At 47.8% G+C, this 19121-nt stretch overlaps 1 protein-coding gene across 1 annotated transcript; it reads right to left on the bottom strand.

Moving 5' to 3' along the window:
• Positions 1-8444: 8444 nt before the first annotated feature.
• On the bottom strand, positions 8445-18391 carry LOC143166153 (complement C1q tumor necrosis factor-related protein 2-like). Its single transcript, XM_076350282.1, has 3 exons — positions 18136-18391; positions 10952-11200; positions 8445-9629 (listed from the first exon to the last, which is right to left on the bottom strand). Exons 2-3 carry the CDS (start codon positions 11190-11192, stop codon positions 9016-9018), a joined length of 855 nt encoding a protein of 284 aa, XP_076206397.1. The 5' UTR covers positions 11193-11200; positions 18136-18391; the 3' UTR covers positions 8445-9015.
• Positions 18392-19121: the final 730 nt, after the last annotated feature.

Here is a 19121-nt window from a genome sequence, read left to right on the forward strand (position 1 = left end):
CAGCAATTCCAGGAGCCAAAAAATCACCACACAACCTGTTTTATACCCAAATCTCACTGTTGATCCCTTAAGGACGAAGAATTTTCATGAGAAAGTTTACCAGGCCTAGCAACAGCTTTCCCATTTAAAGAACTAAATTTTGTTTAGAATTAGGTGGGTTTTTCTTAAAAATAATTGCCAGTCATTCTCCACTTGAATTTGCAAAAGAACCTCACAAAACGTTTGTTCCTGGTTGGTTTCCTAAAGGAAGGGAGCAACAAAAATCTGCCTGCTTCAGTCAAAATAAATATTTGTGTTGATTTTAGTGTTCCTGGGAAACTATTTTTGTCATCAAAGAAAGTTGTTGACCAAATCTTCTGGGGAAAATATACCCCAGTTGTTTATAGTCTGTGTTTGCTGGCTTGTTCCCTGCTACAAAAGAGAAGCAGTGAAGTGGCGACAGCTATTAAGCCTACAGATGAAAGCTGCCACCAAGTGTCCATCAGAAATAATTTTCCCCTATTTTCTTTTTAAGTACATGCCGGTATCCCTTAAACAAAGTACTTGTGTGCCTTAAATTAAGGCAAAGAAAAAACTCTCTTGTCTTTTTGCTTAAAACTGAGCATGTGCTTAACTATTTTATTGAATAACAGCCGGAGCATTTCTTTACAAGTAGTCTGTTCGTGGTTCATACAATAATATATTAATTTTGTGTAACAGTTTTTATATACATGTATTATAGCAATATAATTCTCATTTTTTTACAGTGTAAATCAAACCAATAGTATTATTTGAAAGAAAGAGTATCAGTTCTTTGAAATAAAGTTTCAATAATATGAACATGGTATGGATTTTCAGAAACTCACGTCCATAGCATCTATTGATTTAAAACTCTTGCATTTAAAATCTGAATTATTTAAAAGTATCTTGAGATTCCACGTGAAATAGAAAACTGTTCCGTATAACGTCAGTTTTAATTTTGCAGCCAAAAGATTTTATTTTCCCAGAATATGGTCCATGTGTTTCACTTGTTCCATTTGAAAATAAATTAAGTATGATGTATCAAAAGTTTCCTTCAGTAACTGCACTGATATTAAAAATGGAAACAAATCCTTTCTGTAGCACGGCTGTTAGCAGGGCTCAAATAGACTGCCCTGTTGATTTAAAAAACCCCAACCAACAGCATCTTTGGTATCATAAAATATTCACAGTAACAAATTAGCGAGAGCAGTAATTCTGGACTCGATAAGAGCTCAGACATAGCCTTGAACCTTGGAATTGCTTTATTTTGAAGGACGGAGTGCCAGCAAGGCCATGTACATAAAACAGGGAATCCAGTACTGTTCTGTTTGATAGTCAAATGAACAACACAGACGTTATCATTAACTCATTGATATTGTAAAAATTGACTGCAGCTACAGCCTATCTTTTTCCATCCAAATGGGATCATTCAAATCCTCATCAGGTTCTGATATAATGGGTAAAGTTTGGGTTAAAATATGGGCTTTAGCCACAACAGAACTGTGTTGACTTAATTTTCAAGTGTTTTAAAAAATGGACGGAGACACATAAAAGTAAAATCCCATGGAGATTCCCAAAGTAGGTTTGCATGGAGTTTATATTAACTTTGAGAAGTTTTATGTTACTCTTTCATCATTAGTAAGTCATGGGTGGGTAAAGCACAGGTGCAGAGTCAGTAAAACTTCACTGATGCAAGTTGAGTTTGTAAGTCAATGAAATTGTTAATGTTGAGGGTTTTTCCCCTTAAAAATCAGTTTAAATAAGCAAGTTAACATCTTTACCACTAGTGCTACCATTCTGAGTGCTGGGGCAATAAAATTGCTTTTAGGCGACAAAGCTATCTGAAAATAACTGAGGACACCAACTGCAAAGTGACCAAAAAGTGGCTCAGGCAACCCACGTCTTACCTGCCAGCACGAAGGGCTCAGAAAAGGCAGGGTCTCAGCTGGGGAAGCAACGCAGGGGAAATACGGCGGTAAAGAGACAGCACCAAGTGCAGAGAGAGGCTGTGCCTGTATCAGCAAGGAGCTGGGCCGCTCTTGGTTGAGCCTGTGTGGAAAAAACAGGCTTTTTAGGCAAGTCTCGGGTATAACACAGGCAGCACCGGCATCTGCTCATGCCTGTGCTCCTGCCAAGGGGGCTGTGTGTCTCAGGAAGACATTGAGAAGCCCCTTGTTCACCCCTCTACCTCACCTGCTACTGAAGGTGGAGAGGAGCTTCCCTCGTACCCAGCAAGGAGGCCAGTACAAACAGGGACCACCTCATACCTCCACGGGGCCCGGGGCCCAGCACCCCCCAGGGCTCCTCCTTCCCCAGGTGAGCAGCCCAGCTTGTTACTACCCAGGTGCCTCCCATTTCACCAGGATCCCAAAACTAGATTGGCTCAGCAACAGCTTGAGCACTAATTTAAGCCAATTTGAGTGCTTTTACACAGTGTAATAGTTTCCTGCTGATGAAGAGGAAGTGCTTTATTAGCTCTGGTTCTCTACGTCTGTCCTGCTTCCATTCCACTGCCCTGCCTGTGTGGTTCTGTGGTCAGTCATGCATTTTTGTTATCTGATCTACCTTACTGAACCTAGTTTTTCTATTAGGTTAGTTTTCTGCAATTTTGGAGGGTGATACTGGTTCACAGAGGGCTCTGAAGCTAGGACAAAGCAAGCAGTGAGGATACACAGCCCCAAGCAGCAAGAGGTAAGCAGTGTTAAACTGGGATGACGTGATTTGTGGAGTTGTGCCCAAATCTGGCTTGTCCTGTTCCCTCTAAAAGCCAGCACTGATGGGGCTGGGCAGTGAGGGCCTGATCTAGCAAAAAATGCATAGGGGAAGATCCTGTAAGTTGTGTGGAACTGTGCCTTCATGTTACTGACTTAGCTGGATGTGCTGGTTGTGGCTGGGATAGAGTTAATTTTCTTCACAGTAGCTAGTATGGGGCTATGGTTTGGATTTGTGCTGGAAACAGTGTTGACAACACAGGGATGTTTTCGTTACTGCTGAGCAGTGCTTACACAGAGTCGAGGCCTTTTCTGCTCCTCACCCCACCAGCGAGCAGGCTGGGGGTGCACAAGAAGCTGGGAGGGGACACAGCCGGGACAGCTGACCCCAACTGACCAAAGGGATATCCCACGCCATATGACGTCATGCTCAGCATATAAAGCTGTGGGAAGAAGGAGGAAGGGGGAGGATGTTCGGAGTGATGGCGTTTGTCTTCCCAAGTCACCGTTTCGTGTGATGGAGCCCTGCTTTCCTGGGGATGGCTGAACACCTGCCTGCCCATGGGAAGGAGTGAATGAATTCCTTGTTTTGCTTTGCTTGCATGCACGGCTTTTGCTTTACCTGTTAAACTGTCTTTATCTCAACCCAAGAGTTTTCTCACTTTTACTCTTCTGATTCTCTCCCCCATCCCAGCAGGGGGGAGTGAGCGAGTGGCTGTGTGGTGCTTAGTTGCTGGCTGGGGTTAAACCATGACACTGGATCAGGTTTAACACAGAACCATTAGCAAGCTGATCATGGGAGCTCTGTGCCCTCACAGATGGCAGAGATGAGGGTAGGGTGAGAGCAGGGCTGCCCCAACCCATGTGGGGTTCATGGGTTTGGAGAGCTGCAAACTGCTTTCTTCTGTTGTTGGTAGAAGTAAGCTATGAATGATTTTTTTTTTTTAAAGACAATGTTACAGGATTAGGACTGTTCTTAGGAGCTGTAATTATTAAGCCTGGCTGGCTGGCATGAAGGGCTTTAACCCCAGTGAGCTGCTGTTGGGTGTGTATCCATGCCAGACTAAGCCTGTGACAGTGCAAGGAAAGAACAATACCACAGATAGTATTCTAGGGTTTAAGGAAAATACTGCTGTGCTTCTATGTAGCTTGAAAAGCATGTTTTATTCAAAAGCTTTTAAATGGTTGCAGTTCCTAGCTTTCTGCTGATGCTGAGTGGGTTGAGTCGGGATGCTTGTGCCTTGCCTTGGGGGACTGAGAGCCCCCAGGGGAGGCTCGCGGGGCCTTTGCTGCCCAGCAGCCTAAAATATCTGAGCTTTGTGCCTGAGAACTGGCATGATGCACAAGCCAGCCCGCCCTGAATTTCCCCTTCAAGCACACCATCCCTCGTCCCTGCCTCTTCCTGGGCTGAGCACTCATTTCCTTGTTCCTCCTCTCAGCCAGTGGTTTATGTGGAAATTAGAAACGCTGTGAACATAACCTTTCTTGTAGAGGTCTTTCACTTCTTGACCTGCCTGTCAAGCACCCAGGGCGACATGGCCTCTCCTGCACACAGTCACTGAAAAATGCAGGGAGGAATGACAGGGCCATTACGGGGGTTACGGCAGTGCTGGAGTGGGGCACAGGGAGCTGCGGGTCATGGGCTTGTGCTGTCCTGATGTAACTCTGTATTGGGGTGCTGACTGTCGAGTGTTAACTGGTGTGACTGAGGGCGGGCTCACCTGGAGAACAGGGCAAACCAGAGCCACTGGTAAAATGCACCTGGATCCTCCTTAGTCCCCCAGAAAGATGTGATCAAGACTTGAAGGCATTGGTCTTGCCCAGTCTGCTTGGGTGAGTGCTGAAGCTCAGCAGCATTGGGTGCTTGAGCAGCATGTTGGGCACGTGGCCAGGGCTGCACAGGGGAGATGGCACGTTGCTCTGGTGCTTTCCCTTCATTTCCAGCTGTGACATCACATAGTTATTTTCCAGACACTCAATATACAGTGAGTCCACAGTTAATGTTTATTTTCCACAATGAAAATCTTTTTTTTTATGTTTATCTTTTCATTGTTAGGATTGAAATGTATGGTTTAAAAAAAAAATTACAAAAATAAACCTCGAGGTCCTTTTGTGTAGACCATCCCTGAAGCGAGGGAAAGGGCTTTGGGAGGCTGAGTGAGGGGGTCAGAACCTGCACCAGGCAGGAGTTGTCCTGGGACTTGGGCTCATCCAGAGCTGAGCGCTTCCCACTCTGATATTTGTGCAGAGTGCTCAGACTGCCTGAAATCACAGCTTTGCCTGAGCTGGAAGTGCACTGCTGCATGGCACGGGGGATGGACATGGGAGAGAGCAGAGATGAGCTCCCGTGGCAGAGAAACCCTGCACAAGTGTTCATGGTCAGGTCTGTGCTGGTCTTTAATGAACCACAAGATGAACCAGCTGAGCTTTTTCTCTGTTGCTAACTGAACACTGAAGGTGGGTGCTCCTGCTGTTCCTTGCCTCCCTGCCCTGGCACACTGGATGTGCCGGAGGGACTCACTTGTGCCAAAACATGGTGCAAAGGGCAGCTCTGATACTTGCAGTGAAGGAGGCTGCTGCGGCATAACAGGTCTTGCACGAGTGTGGCAGAGGTGGATGGCATCCTGCTCAGCCAGGACATTCCTCCTTCCTGGTGGCATCTGCCCATGTGCTTGCCCAGCCACCACCATTTCCAGCTCTTCTCCCACAGCGCCAGGCAGCTGCCTGGGCTAGGGCGAGCAGCCTGCGTGGGAGCGGTACTCTCTTGAGACAGCTTGTCTGTGAAAGCCAGAGCTCTTTATCTGGTGTCTTTCCAGAAACTTTGTGTTTCTGGAATAAAGAGACTTTATGTAAATCTCAGTTTTAGTTTAAAAACAAAGTAAATAACTGCTTGGCTGGAGGACAATGGCAGCACAAACCAAAATGCAGCCTGAAGATGCAGGAGCAAGCCAGAATGTGTTATTTTTAAAATTCTCTGAAGTCTAAGCCAGTCATTCTGAGTTTCATGTGGGGTCCCCCCCCCAGCTTTTAATATTTCAGTGATTGGCCCTGTAGTGACCCAGATACACTTGTGCTGTGCCAGCTGCCCTTCCCTCCCTCCTCTCCTGGGAGAGGCAGGAGGAGGGGAGTCTGCAGCTGCTTGAGATGATTCTTCTAGCAGGATTGGGCTGAATGGGGACACTTTGTTCAGCATGCAAGTTGCTCTTAAGGCATCCTAAAAGGAAATTAGCCTTTTTTTAGAAGAACCTGTGCAAGAGGAACCCACGGGTATGCGTTCAAACACTCATGCCTCTCTTGCAGAAATACTTGTGATATGTAGTATCTTTAAATGACTTCAGCCCAGTGGGAGGTTAAACAACCTGGAGAAGCTGTTCCTCTCCCTCTTGCCTGCTGTATTTTATTGGTTTGAGTTTTCCCTTGCTCCAAGTCCTCGATGGCAGCAGATGCCCGGGGCTGGGGTTTGAGCTGTGCGGTGTGAGGGCAGCACTGTGACCTGGTGGGGCGGCGGGGGCAGTTCCCGAGGGTGGACGGGAGCAGGCTGGAGCCAGCGGTCCTGTGCTGCTCCTGCGGGAAGGACCTTGTAGCCTCAAACTGAAAGCAAGTTCTGTTGTACTAAGCACTCAGTGGGGGTCAGTGGTTTTCTTTACAATTTGCATTTTGATATTCCAGACATAAGACTTGCTTGCAGGTTTTCTTTTTCACTAGAATAAAAAGGATGCTTTGCCAGGCAGTTAATAACTTCCATTGCTTCTCATCTGGGGAAACCAGCTTGTGTCCCCTGACACGGGGAGGAAACGCTCCCTGCTGGGGCCTGCTCTGGAGATAACAAGGGAAGACTGAGCTGCTGAGCTAATCTAATTGCTCACTGCTGCTTCCCCTCCACCCTCCCCTTCTCAGGATTATTCCCTGTGGTGCTCTCCCATCCCCTCCCAGCTCTGGTACCTGCCTTGTGCCAAGTGGGTTCAGCTCACTAACCTGACTACAAATAAAACCCAAACAAACAATAAACTAAAAAAAAAAAAAAACCCACCCCAAAAATACCCACTTCTGGGGATGGGTAATGCATTGAATCAAGGGGAAAGGACTGAGGAGGGAAGCAAGGTTTCTCTCTTTTGGCAGCAGTGGGCTGTGAGCGCTACTGGGTTAATTAAAGCTGTGCTGTGTAATTTCCCTTTTGGGTGCAGCACAGCTGGGTGCTCTTGTGGAGAGGCAACATCCTCCCATGTGTCCCACCACCTCCCTGGAGGTGCCTCTAACATGCACGGGTGCTGGGGACCTGCGCTGGGTAGAGACCAGCCAAAAAGCGGTTATTTCCCCCGCTGGGCTCCTGGGCTGTCGTGGTGGGAGTGCGGGGCTGGGCATTGAGGGAGAAATGCAGTTCTTGAATTACCGCTGCCTTTGGGAAGCTGCCTGCAAATGCACCCCAGGACACCCTAAATGAGGGAGCTTTGGAAAGAGAAATATATTATCTGAGCAAGCACTGTCAGGGGGAGGACACCTGCCATCTGGGCGAGCAGCTTCAGGGGAACCGATAGATCCTGTTCTTCCACCTTGCAGATTTTCTTTCACAGAGAGCAGAAAACTCTGCTCTCCCCAGCTTGCTGGGCTGGGAGGGTTGCAATAATCCTGTTGCACCTGCCCCTACAAAATCCATCGCTAAACCCAACAGCCTCTGTGGAATCTGTAACATAGTTTTGAAATACCTTCTGGGAAACCGCTTTTATAAATGTCAAGAGCATTCCATATGTACTTTTGTTCAGCTTTATTTTACAAAACGTATTTGAAAAGATTTTTGTAAGATATAACATAATTACTGTAGTTCACAAAAATCATGCAAATATTTTGACTTGTAAAAGTAAGATTAAAAAAAAAAAATCTTTGTTCTTATGGGATATCCCTTTAATGTCTAAATATGAGGATTAGAGGAACTGGGAGTTCATGAGAGTTTTCGCCAAGTGATAAAGGAGATGAGAAATATGACTGGAAATGAAGAAGATGCACCTGATAGCAAGGAAGAGAGTCCTCCCATCTGGCTACTGAGACAGAGACCTCTGTGTTACAGGAGTGTTGGACGCCCTGGGGCAAGGCAGCCAGACTGAGCGGCTTTACAGCAGAACTCCGCTCTGGTAATAGCGAGCCATTTTGGAGTGTGTCCCTGTATTAGCTGATACAGGGGAGGAAAAAACGTCGCTAAGCTCAGCTTGGCAAAAGCAAAAAGCCCAGCTGAGTAAAACTTCAGTTTTTGACTTTTCTAGGTTTTTTCCATACAGTTTAGAACTAAAACATTGATTTCGGAGCATCTGTAATGTTTGACATACAACATCAAAAAAGCAAAGCAGCAGTAAGACAGGGTCTAGCTGTAGCATTAAGCCCTTGAGGATCTTGGCAGCACCACAAGTATCTCCTTCCAGCAAATGCTGGCAGGGATGAAAGGAGGGGGTTGTTAATGAATCTGTTTCTGGAGTGAAAAGGTTCATGCTGTCTTTGACAGTTGAGTCTTATCTGTAAAGTTCATCCTCCACTGTGGCTCAGAGGCCACAGGTATTTGGCTTGCACAGCCCGGTTTAGGCTCTGGGCACTGCTTACCAATGCTTGTCTGAAACCAGATGCAGGACTCCAGCGCTGGTATATCGAGGCTGAAATCTGAGAAACGCCAGTGGTCCTCGGTGCAACAGCTGGTGTCGTACAAGGAGTTTTACCTTTAACCTTAAAACCGAGATCCCTCTTCTGTGTCATTTCCTATTTAGACTGGATGCCTTTGCTTATTAGTGCTGCTTTGGTGGGCTGAGAGCTGCTCTTACTTTTATAACTTTAGCTGACAACTTCCCAACTCTTAAGTAGCTGGTAAAGTGTAGCTCTATTAACAAGGATTATTACTATTATGGGGTGTAGAGGGCGGAGGCGCAGTGGTACAATCTCCAGCATCAATGGCACTTCTGAGCTCGGCTTTCAGGAAATGGTTGTTAGTTTCCATGCTTTATAATAATAATATAATAACCAAAGCATTCTGCACCAGTATTTGAGTTACATGTCCATGGCGTGTTGGAATCATCATGGAAAACATAATGGGTGGCTTCAAGATTTAGAGATTCGTGAGGCTGCTTAAAGGTGAGTCCTACTAGTCCTGCTACCCTGTGGACTATTTGATGACATCAAGTAAATATCTAAATAGCCAATACAGGCTGTTAGCGCCAAAAATGTGGAATGGTATGATAATCCCACACCATGTCCATGTACAGGCTACACTTTGCTGGACTGAGGTCTTGTGCATTTCCTATTTTTTCCCACAGGCTAGTTTCTCATCCTATATTTCATTGAGGTAATCTTGGTCAGGATATATCAGGAAACCAGTAAATAAGCTGTCTGTCCAGTAGGGATCATAAAAGAGCCCGTTTTGTTCTGAGTAAAAGATCTGCAGCCATACCTCGTCCTCCTGCTTCAGAGAAAGGATGGTTGATCCAGAGGCAACGTCATGGTTTCCAGTGTTGGCATCAAAAGTCTTGATCCGGTACTGCCCATTGTGGACCAAGCCGATGGCCAAATGTTTGTTGGCCAAAGTGATATCATAAGTGAAGTAGTAAATACCTGGGATGCTGCATATAAACTTCCCACTGGAAGCATTGTAATGTCCTCCCTCGTTCATCAGGATCCTGTCAAATTTGATGGGCAGCCTTTCCCTTGGGTAGCTCTTTGAGACTGCCACGGAGAAGGCAGATTTGGCTTTGTTGGCATTGCAGGTGCAGGGTCCTGGCATCCCGGTCTCGCCCTTGTTCCCTTTGGGCCCTTTCTTTCCCGGTGCCCCATTTTTTCCAGGATTACCCTTTAAACCCTTTGGCCCTCGTGGGCCTGCCTTGCCAATAGCTCCTGCTTTCCCCTTCGGTCCTGGCTTGCCAGGGTTTCCTGTTCTGCCTTGTGGACCTAGAAGACAAATAACCTTTTAAATTTATTAGTGGAAGAGATGATATGGTAAGTGGAAAGGGGTTGTATCATTGCAGCAGTATATTTTCATTTAGGAGGAAAAGCTTGCTGGTGAGAATCCTGATGAAATACCACCTGGGGCTGGACATGTATCGGGACTGACTAGCCGTGTAGGTAGTAGTAGGTAGTTGGCACGATAACAACGGGACGCAGGAGCAGGACAGTCTGTCCCTTTTAAGGACCAAAAGGCTGGTTCAATTATCTGACATCCCTTGGGTTTTAAAGGAGTGGGATGGGTTTGTGAAGCTTTTGGAACCTAGTTTTGAGCAGACGGAGTATTTTTAATCTCCTGTCTCTCTCTTTTTTTTTTTTTTTTTTTATATTTACCATGAAACTATGTTGTTTAAAAAAAAAAAAAATCTAGGTATAGTAAAAAGCCCAGCCTAGCTGGGAGCTGGATTAGTCATGAACCAGAAGACACCCGGTGCAGGGATTGCCTTGAGATGGGAAGCGAGTTGGGCTCTGTCACAGTGATGCTGGAACTGCTGATTAGTGGTGATTGTGGTAGCGTCTGATATAAGATGAATTCATGGGGATTTATACCCTGTGTCTCGACCTGCTGTAGCAAGACTGGGTTTAATGCAGCTGTGGGTGGAAACCTGTTCTCCAGATTCCCTGTTTTGGGGGTTGGAGAAGAGAATAAGATGCAGCTTTGGCATGCTAGTGTGACGCTGAATCAGGAGTGCACTCCAGTGTGGCAACGGGAAATCACTGTTTTCTCGCCTAGTGAGAAAGAAATCACCATCTCACCATAGCTGGTCCTGATGCTTACTGACTGTGAGGATGGATCTAAAGGAAAGCCACACCTCAGGGTTAAAGAAAGGTTGTTGTTTGCTTTGATTTAGATTGACCGTGGTCAGAGCAGTGCTTGTTATCCAGCTAGAGTGCTCTGGGGAGCAAGTATTTAATTTCTTCACCTGACTTTGTTTCCCTTCAGAGCAGGAGTCAGAAACCACCACTTTGTCCTGTCTAGGGAGCATGTGTCAAAACAGGGAAAATCTCACCTCACAACAAAATAAAGCCAATAGGAATTGCATGCAGCATTAAGATGCTATCAGTAGATAGTGTGAGTCTGAACTCCCCGGCAGGAGCTGACAAGTGGGAGATGTTGGAGAGGGGAGAGTGGAAATTTCTAGAAGAGTTTCCCATGAGATGTCATCTGTCCTGCGGCTCAGATTTGGGATATGTTCCTGTCAACTGAGCTATTGCACTCTTGCTTTTACCTCTTACCCTTGCTGTGTTAAGAAGCGCTTTTCTCTTACCTTCATCGCCATGCTCGCCTTTATCCCCGTCCTTGCCATCCTTGCCATCTTTTCCTGGGAAGCCCATCCTGCCAACCGTCCCTGGAGCCCCAGGCGTGCCAGGGGGGCCGGGTGGCCCAGGGGGTCCCGGCAGGCTGCATGCCAGCTGGGGACCTTCCTGCAGCGCTCCCTTGGCAAAGCCCCCAAGGATGTGGTTTGCCACGCAGGGCACGGTCCAGAGGAGGAGGACGGCGGAGATCATGGCACAGCCTGTGGGGGGGGGTGGGGTGGTGGGAAAAAAAAGTGATGGGACTTGGCTAATACGTGCAGTAGCCAGCATGGGTGGGTACGGTGGTGTCCCCTCCACCGGGGCTGTGTGTTGTAGAGACTTGCATGAAAATAATTAGGCTGTTTTTGGCAGGGTGGGGGAGCTGTTTGTTTTGGTGTGACGTGAATTCAAGGATTTGGCTCACGGAGTTTTCCAGGTCTAAGCAATATTTCTTTTCCAATCTTCCTCTTCTCTAAGCATGTATCTGTGGCCATCCCTTATTTTGTTTTGTTCCCCTCCTTCTTTCTCATGCTAATGTACCTGGCAGCTCCATCCCTTCTCTGAAGTCCATCTGGCTGTGGCTGTTTGGTCTCCCTTTGTGCAGTGAAGGACTGAGATGTAGGGAGAGTCAGAAATGTCCCTGCTCTCTCCCACCAGCTAGTGCTCTCCTTCCCCAGCCTGCCCCCACCCCATGACTGCCATCCTCCCTTATCACTTCCCTTCTTTTCACCCTTCCCTGAGCCTCCTTTCCCCCAAAAGACTGAGTATACCGTGGTTTTGCCCAACAGTATGAACTGAGCCTCTCAGCTAGCTGCGAATGTCCCGCTCCTCATCGCAGCTTGCCTGCATGGCACCACGCAACCTGCAGCCAAATCACCTGCCAAGTCTCTGGCTCAGTGTCAGGGCTGCAGCCATGACCAGCCCCGCTGCAGCCTCCACCGGTGGTTTTCTAACATCTCGCCGTGCCTACCTGCCTCTCCGCAGGGGCAGTAGCTCAGCCTTTATGTTTGTTACTAACATTCACCCTGGAAAGAGAGATAACCATTAAAACCCCGGCCGTTGTTTGTCTCCTGGCTCTGTAAAGTGAGCCATTGCTTTAAGTATAACAAACGCCAAGGGCTTTTTTGAAGCATCCCTGGCTCTGCCTTCATTGATGGGGGAGGCTGAGCCTCCTGGGCTTGTCTCACTCCACTCCTGGATGGGGAGATAGTGATAGAAAATAATTTCTGGAATAAAGCTATTTCCATGAACCTGCTAATGATACAGAGCAGTTATTATACAGTAAAATATCCCTCTGGATGTCTGTGCGTGGAGCTGTTTGCAAATAGCTCTGCTCCATGTGTAACTCCTGAGTAACTACACTGCATCTTGAAATAGTGCTCAGATGCATCAGCAGCTTAGAGAAGATGCTCAAAATCAGGCTGATTGATGAGAGCTTATCTTCATGCATGACCCACCCGAGACTCTGAATGTTAAAAATGTTTAAAGTGGAATTTGGGTTCTGCACATGGTTACAGATACAGTAAAAAAAAGAGAATTTCCCCTACGGTATCAGTTTCTGACTACCCACGGGTAAAGGTGCTCCTGCCATCCCCTCCCCAGGACTGAAGGCCTCCCTGTGCCCGGGCTGAGGATTTTTTCCTCCCTTTGCTCTGCTGGTGAGGGAGGTTATCCCCAGCAGGGCTGGTGCTCCCCAGTGGGAGATGCTGATGGAGTCGGGTCTTTTCCAGTTGCATGAATGTGGAAAGGAGCTGGTGGGGGATGAAAGGCACCCTGGGCCCAATTTTTTTCTTTCAGCTTCTGTAGCTGAAGTAGCCCTTGGAGAAATGAGGCACGAAGCCTAAAACTGCCCTGTACAAATCTGTGGCTGGTTTGCTCGGTAGCTCTTTGATTAGGAGAGATCAAGCTAAAGCCAAAAGATTTTTTTAAAGAAATTAGCCATGTATCACTTTGATACAACTCCTACCCCTGGGCTAAGAGGTGCACACTCTCATTTGATGGAAAAGACTCCTATGAAATTTAGTCTTTTCCCTTATTACAGCTACCTCTCTGATGGTAGGGGGTTACATATTTTACAAGAATCATCCGTTTGCATGGTCTTTCTTATCACATCCCTAAGTCCTGCTAACAAAATACAGAATATAAGCAAGGATTGCAAAGCAAGCAAACTGCCTTTCACGTATTTCTTCAAGCTTTGCTGCTGAAGCAAATTTGTAGTTAAACACAGGTGCAATAGAAGATGAGCTGGGATATCCCAGACCTTTTAATCTGTCAGTGGCCTTTTGGCCAGGCAAGGTCCTACATAGAATCATAGAATCATTGAGGTTGGAAAAGACCTCTAAGATCATCGAGTCCAACCGTCAACCCAACACCACCATGCCCACTAAACCATGTCCCTAAGCGCCTCATCTACACGTCTTTTAAATACCTCCAGGGATGGGGACTCCACCACTTCCCTGGGCAGCCTGTTCCAATGTTTCACCACTCTTTCAGTAAAGAAATTTTTCCTCACATCCAATCTAAACCTCCCCTGGCGCAACCTGAGGCCATTTCCTCTCGTCCTATCGCTTGTTACTTCGGAGAAGAGACCAACACCCACCTCGCTACAACCTCCTTTCAGGTAGTTGTAGAGAGCGATGAGGTCTCCCCTCAGCCTCCTTTTCTCCAGGCTGAACAACCCCAGTTCCCTCAGCCGCTCCTCATAAGACTTGTTCTCCAGACCCCTCACCAGCCTCGTTGCCCTTCTCTGGACACGCTCCAGCACCTCAACGTCCTTCTTGTAGTGAGGGGCCCAAAACTGAACATTGCATGGCATTAAGCCAAATACTGGGAGGCTTTAGCATCTCCCCAGTAGTGTTATGTTTAACTCCGGCACTGGAAATAAGATGCTTGAAGTATGGCATAAATTTCATGTTGGCCTTAGCGCTCTCATCCTGGGATCGGCTCCTGAAGGGGGGTGGAAATGCATATTACGTGCTCCAAATCCAGCGAGGAATACGCTACATATTAATGCTGAGTGGGAGCCCCCCAGTTCAGCGATATGTATAATTAAGAACATGCAGAGGAGTGGGAAATGCAAAACAGATCTCCGGGCTGGATTCGGCTGCTAAGTCATTTTGTTCTTCAGCTCTCTTTTGCTTTTCTTATACCTAAGTTTGTTTGCTGCTGGTGAAAGGTGTCGGTTTAATGGCCTTGTGATACGGAAATCATCAACCAGTATTAATGCGGACAGTTGAATAAAGGTTTCTCGGTTCACAGAAAGGGAAACAAAATGTTAAAATGCCTGTGGAGTGGGGAGATCCTAAAGAAAGCTACATCCCTGCTTCCCTGTAACCACCTCAAATGGAGCAGAAGAGAAGTGAGAGGTGTCTGGAGCTGGATGACACTAATAAGTTGTGGCAAGGAAAAATGTCATTGTGGAGCATAACCTGGAAAAAAGCTGGGACTGCTTCATGTAGAGAAGAAATGGGCAAGAGGGAGCACAGGGCAGGAGGGCAGCTCCTTCTCTTAAAGTTTCTTATCGTAAGTACGTCTATTACCTTCAGACAGCCAAGCTAATTGACCTGATGGGATAAAAAGTGGCAAACACAAAATACCCCGAAGCTGGGAGGTTTGTAGTACCGATACTTGGATAGATGGGGAATATTCGACTATCTGGAGCCGTGCTCTGGCGCAGCTCCCGAGTCGGTGTTAATTAATGGCTCCACAAGAACATTTCATCCCACATCACAGCAGTGTGTGTGGGATGCAAAGCACAGTCGCATTCACAAGAAGACCTATAAATAACCTCTTAAAGAAATCTCTTTGAAAGAAAACAAGCCTTGTGCTGTTCCACCTTAAAAGGAAAATTGTTCCTCAATGTAGAACGTATGATGAGCTCCAAAAAGCAAATTGGAAACAGATCAGCATCTTTCCTCTCTGCAGTATGGGAGGCAGGCCTGGCACTGGAGGCCACGCAGCGTGGTTTCAGCTGAGGTCTTACTTTTCTAATGACATTTTAATTAATGGCTTTGTTGATAGGGTTTTGGAGACTTTTTGGCCATGGCCAATGACTGTTGTGTGGGAGCATGCACCATGCCCCGGGGGTTACGAGAGCTGACTGGTGGTGGAGGGCTGCTTAGGGAGGAGAGGAGATCCTGCGATTCCTGACCGAGCGTGGGGGCCCAGCAATGGCTGTAGCTTGTACCTGCCACTGAAACGCAAATGTTTGGCTCCGGCACCTGGGGAGAGCACACCAGTATCGGGCACTGATTTCAGCATGGGGAAAAGACAGTGGAGCAGCTTCGTTTAAACAAGCTAGCTCGGGTGTCCGCAGCGTAGGCATGGCTGCCAGGCCTTAGGGCTGCCGTGCCCTGGCTTCTCCCTGGCAAAGCCCATGGCAGCACTAGGACTTGCTTGAGGCTATTGAGTGTGTTGGTGCAGGGCTCAGGCCAGAGCAGAGGTACTCCAGCCCTTCACATGTGGAGTGCCTCTCCCTCGGTGACAGCATGTTGGTGATGGGCAAGATCTCATGCATGCAGAAATGCTTTTCTTCCCAATGCTTAAAAATATCCCATCCGTCCATTGATGCACTCTGAAATGACACCTTCTGAAATATTTAGCAGCAATGGTGCTTTCTAGGTTGCTTGGTCAAAGATAACCAAGCCCTTGACTCAGGAGATGGTGCAACTCGTGATGGGCCAGGGCAGTACTGAGTCACTCTGAGGTAGAGGTCTTGGAGGAAAGACCTCTTGGGCTCCCAGGTGCCGGGCAGGCTCTGGCTGAGACCGCATGTTCTCATCACGGGTGGGTCAAACCCCTGCCAGCCTCGGGGCCCCAAGAGAGGAGAGAGGCTTCAAAATGTGCTGCAGATGTCTGGGCCCTGAGGTGGGAGGATGAGGCTCAGACAGGTGGAGCAACAGGTGCCCATCAGCTGGGTTTTAGAGGCAATGTTTCCCTGTGTCCTTCAGCTGAATCAATGGAAATTGCTGCTGTGGGGTCCCGGGCATCCCCTGCGATCAATGTAGTCCGTAAAACTGTGCTGTGGATCCTGACTAGGTAATTTTGGGGAATACGTGTCAGGAAGCAAACCAGGGAGGGGATGATTTTGGAAAATGTTCACTCCTGAATCTTAGAGCTGGAGCACAGCTTTATAGAAAATACCTCAGGGCAAATAAAGCAATAAGGACAGAGCATCTCTGATTTGCAAGTGTGGTACATGCAGAGCTGAGCATTTACTGGCTTCTCTCTTCCTAATGAGCTGCATGTTTAGGGGCCTTCGCTTATAGCTATGTAATAAAATGTAATGAATGACTCAAAGCAGCCATGTGTCTGAAATGGGATATTCTGAGTCTGCCCCATGGCCTTTATCTGACACCCCCTTTCTGGTTTAGGATGTCTCGTTGTCATTGCTCGTTGCTTTGGTGGGTCCTTCTCTTCCTCCTGGAGCTCAGGCCCTTGGCAGAGGCTGCCCTGTGCCCCGGTTCTCCTTGCCGCAGGTGCCTGGGAGGGGATACCAGGGTGTAGCTTTCCTCAGGATCAAGAAATGCCAGGAGCGGGTGGGCTGCCTGTCTCCCCAGCTGCCCTAACCAGCCTGTTTGAAGCAGACGCTTGTACATACAGCAGGATTTGAACCCGACCCCTCCATGCTGAAACCTGAGCATCCCATGAGCTTCTGTAGCACGTGGAGCATCTGTGCAAGGGGACTGCAAACCCATGCTCTCTAATAACTTTTCTGTGCACGCTCCTTGTCCTCAGAGCTACAGCGCATCGCTCTGTCACCTGAGAGCCTCCATCCTTAGGAGCTGTGTCCCCACGGGGCTCCTTACAGCCCCCACTCCCAACCTGCAGCTCCTGTTTCTGCTGGCCGCTGCAGCGTGGGATGGGCTTGCTGCTGCTGGAGAGGCCTCACAGGCAGGAGCTTGGGGGGACATATCTCTTGCCATGTCTCCCCTATAGCTTTGGCTGCCACAACATCCCTGCTCCGTGTGGCTCCTGCAAGCCCCTGTGCGACCACCCTCATCCCAGCCCTGTTGCAGGTGAGCTTCCTGAGCCACTTCACAGTTCCGAAGCCAGACCAATTCTACAGACCTGTATGCATTAAAAAGGTGTTTCTGTAAGAACACATTTTGCCTGTAAGAGCGAGTCCCAGGCACAAAGGATCAGTTGTACTTTCTGCTACTTACAGGGCAGCTGGGCTGAAATCCCGTCAGAGGGAAAATCCCTGAGGGTTTGCCAGACGTGGGGTGGTTTGGTGGCATGTGTGGTGGCCGGATGGTGATTTTTGGCCAGGGAAGCCACCCTGCGCCATGCAGTGGTGGCATGTGCCTGCCCACAGGGAGGAAAAGCGCAGTGGGGGAGAGAAGAGGAGAGAGTCTGGGGGGAATTGCTGCTCGGAGGGAGGGAGGGAGGAGCAGGATGGTCTGATAGCCCGAGAGGGGACCCAGCAGCCAACAAATGACCATGACTTTCTACTCTGTTTCCTTTCAATACTCGAGGCTTTCTTAAACAAAACAACCATCTTCCTGCTTCATAATTTCCCAGTGTACCTCAAGGCATCTTAATTAGTCTTCAAAATAATCATTGTCCCAGAGAGCCCAATTCTCAGCTCTGGTGGTTATCCTGCGGCGTCCCCGGGGTGGAAGCACAAGGAGCCCTTGGGCGCACGGGGTTTATTTAGATAAAATAAGGTGTGCCACCGGTGACAGCAGCTGAAATGGATGTATTTAATTTCTGATATAAGCCAGTGAAGTAGTCCTACCAGATATGAGTTTGATCTGTTATCTGCTATTGCACAAAGCAATGTCAAAGAAGATAAAGGAGAGCGATGCATCTTCTGTGCCTGAACCTGCATCACCATGTCAGCTTTAGGCAGCCAGGGATGCCTGTGGCAAACCTTTCCTAGCCCTGAGCTAAAGCCCTGTTACAGAAGCTGCCGATCGGTACCAGAGCGAAGGGAGAGGCTGCGGTTTCGGCTGTGCGAGGTGGGTGCTCCCAGCAAAAGTCTGAGGAACATTTCCTTCCTGGAGTATTTCTTTTAACTGGCAACGTTGCCTCTATGGATTCCTGTGCAGGCATTGGAAACCTGAGTGCTCAATGATTTAGACCATATTTGGTAAGTTTTCGAAGTTAAGGTTAAGAGGAGGGAGAAAAGAAAGAGAAAAGTGAATCTACTCACCACGACTAATCTCTTCAGTGAGATCTTGACAGGCGCTGGAAACCTACACGATTTTAAGCAGATGTTTTGCTGCAGATCGCTGTCACGCGCAGAGCCCAAGCCCCGTCCTGCCGCCGCAGCGTCCTTCTGAGGGGCGTGCAATGTTGACTTTGGTCTTTCTTTTTTGTTAACGTTTTACTCCTTTTTGTGCGGATTGCTAGCTTCCTGCAGCAGCTCCAGGTTTTGGCTCAACGTTGCCAAAGGCATATTTTTATTATTGTGTAATGGGTCTGCGCCTCTTCCTCTGTCACGTGGCACGGGAAGAAATTTTTATGCACATATGGCTGGAAAGCTCTTGATGCTTGGCGAGCTTCTCCCTTTCTCTCTCTCCTGCAGTCTGGCATGAAAGGCTCAGGAGTTGCCTGGATCATTTCTGACTGATTCTGCCCCTCTCTGCTGCAGCCGCTGCCCGCACAAGCAGAATTTGTAAGGGGACGGGTAATGCAGCGCAAACTAGGGAACAACTTTGACACTTGATCCTGGAGCATTAGTAAGGGAAGCAAATCTTAAGGGTGGAAACTCGCTTCTAAAACAATTTAGAGAAACAGGTAATGGCAGATCACCCCAGGCTTGAATTAAAGGACATCGTTGTGAAGCAGCAGCTTTTCAAATGCGAATTTTGAGAGGAAACTAACTGCATGTACCTCAGCGCTGCTTCAGGTGGATGTGGGAGACAAAACACGGAGACTTTGCTATAGGGATGGCAGGGTGGGAATGCTTCTGTCTTCAGAAAGGGTTGGGATTTTGTTTTAAGCTTGGAAAGTAATTACAAACCCCCTAGCAATTGCTTAAGGTAAGGCAGTAACACCAGAAGCAGTGGCTGAAGCCGGAGTTCAGCTTTAGCTCTGCCAACACAGAAGTGTTGAGTCAGAGTAAATCCCGTATCCCTTGTTTCTCCGCTGCAGCGAGTCATGGTGTTACAGCTCTGAGCAGGGTTGATATCCCGG

The sequence above is a fragment of the Aptenodytes patagonicus genome, chromosome 12 (genome assembly GCF_965638725.1).
Source record: "Aptenodytes patagonicus chromosome 12, bAptPat1.pri.cur, whole genome shotgun sequence".
In the NCBI taxonomy this organism is placed as follows: domain Eukaryota; kingdom Metazoa; phylum Chordata; class Aves; order Sphenisciformes; family Spheniscidae; genus Aptenodytes; species Aptenodytes patagonicus.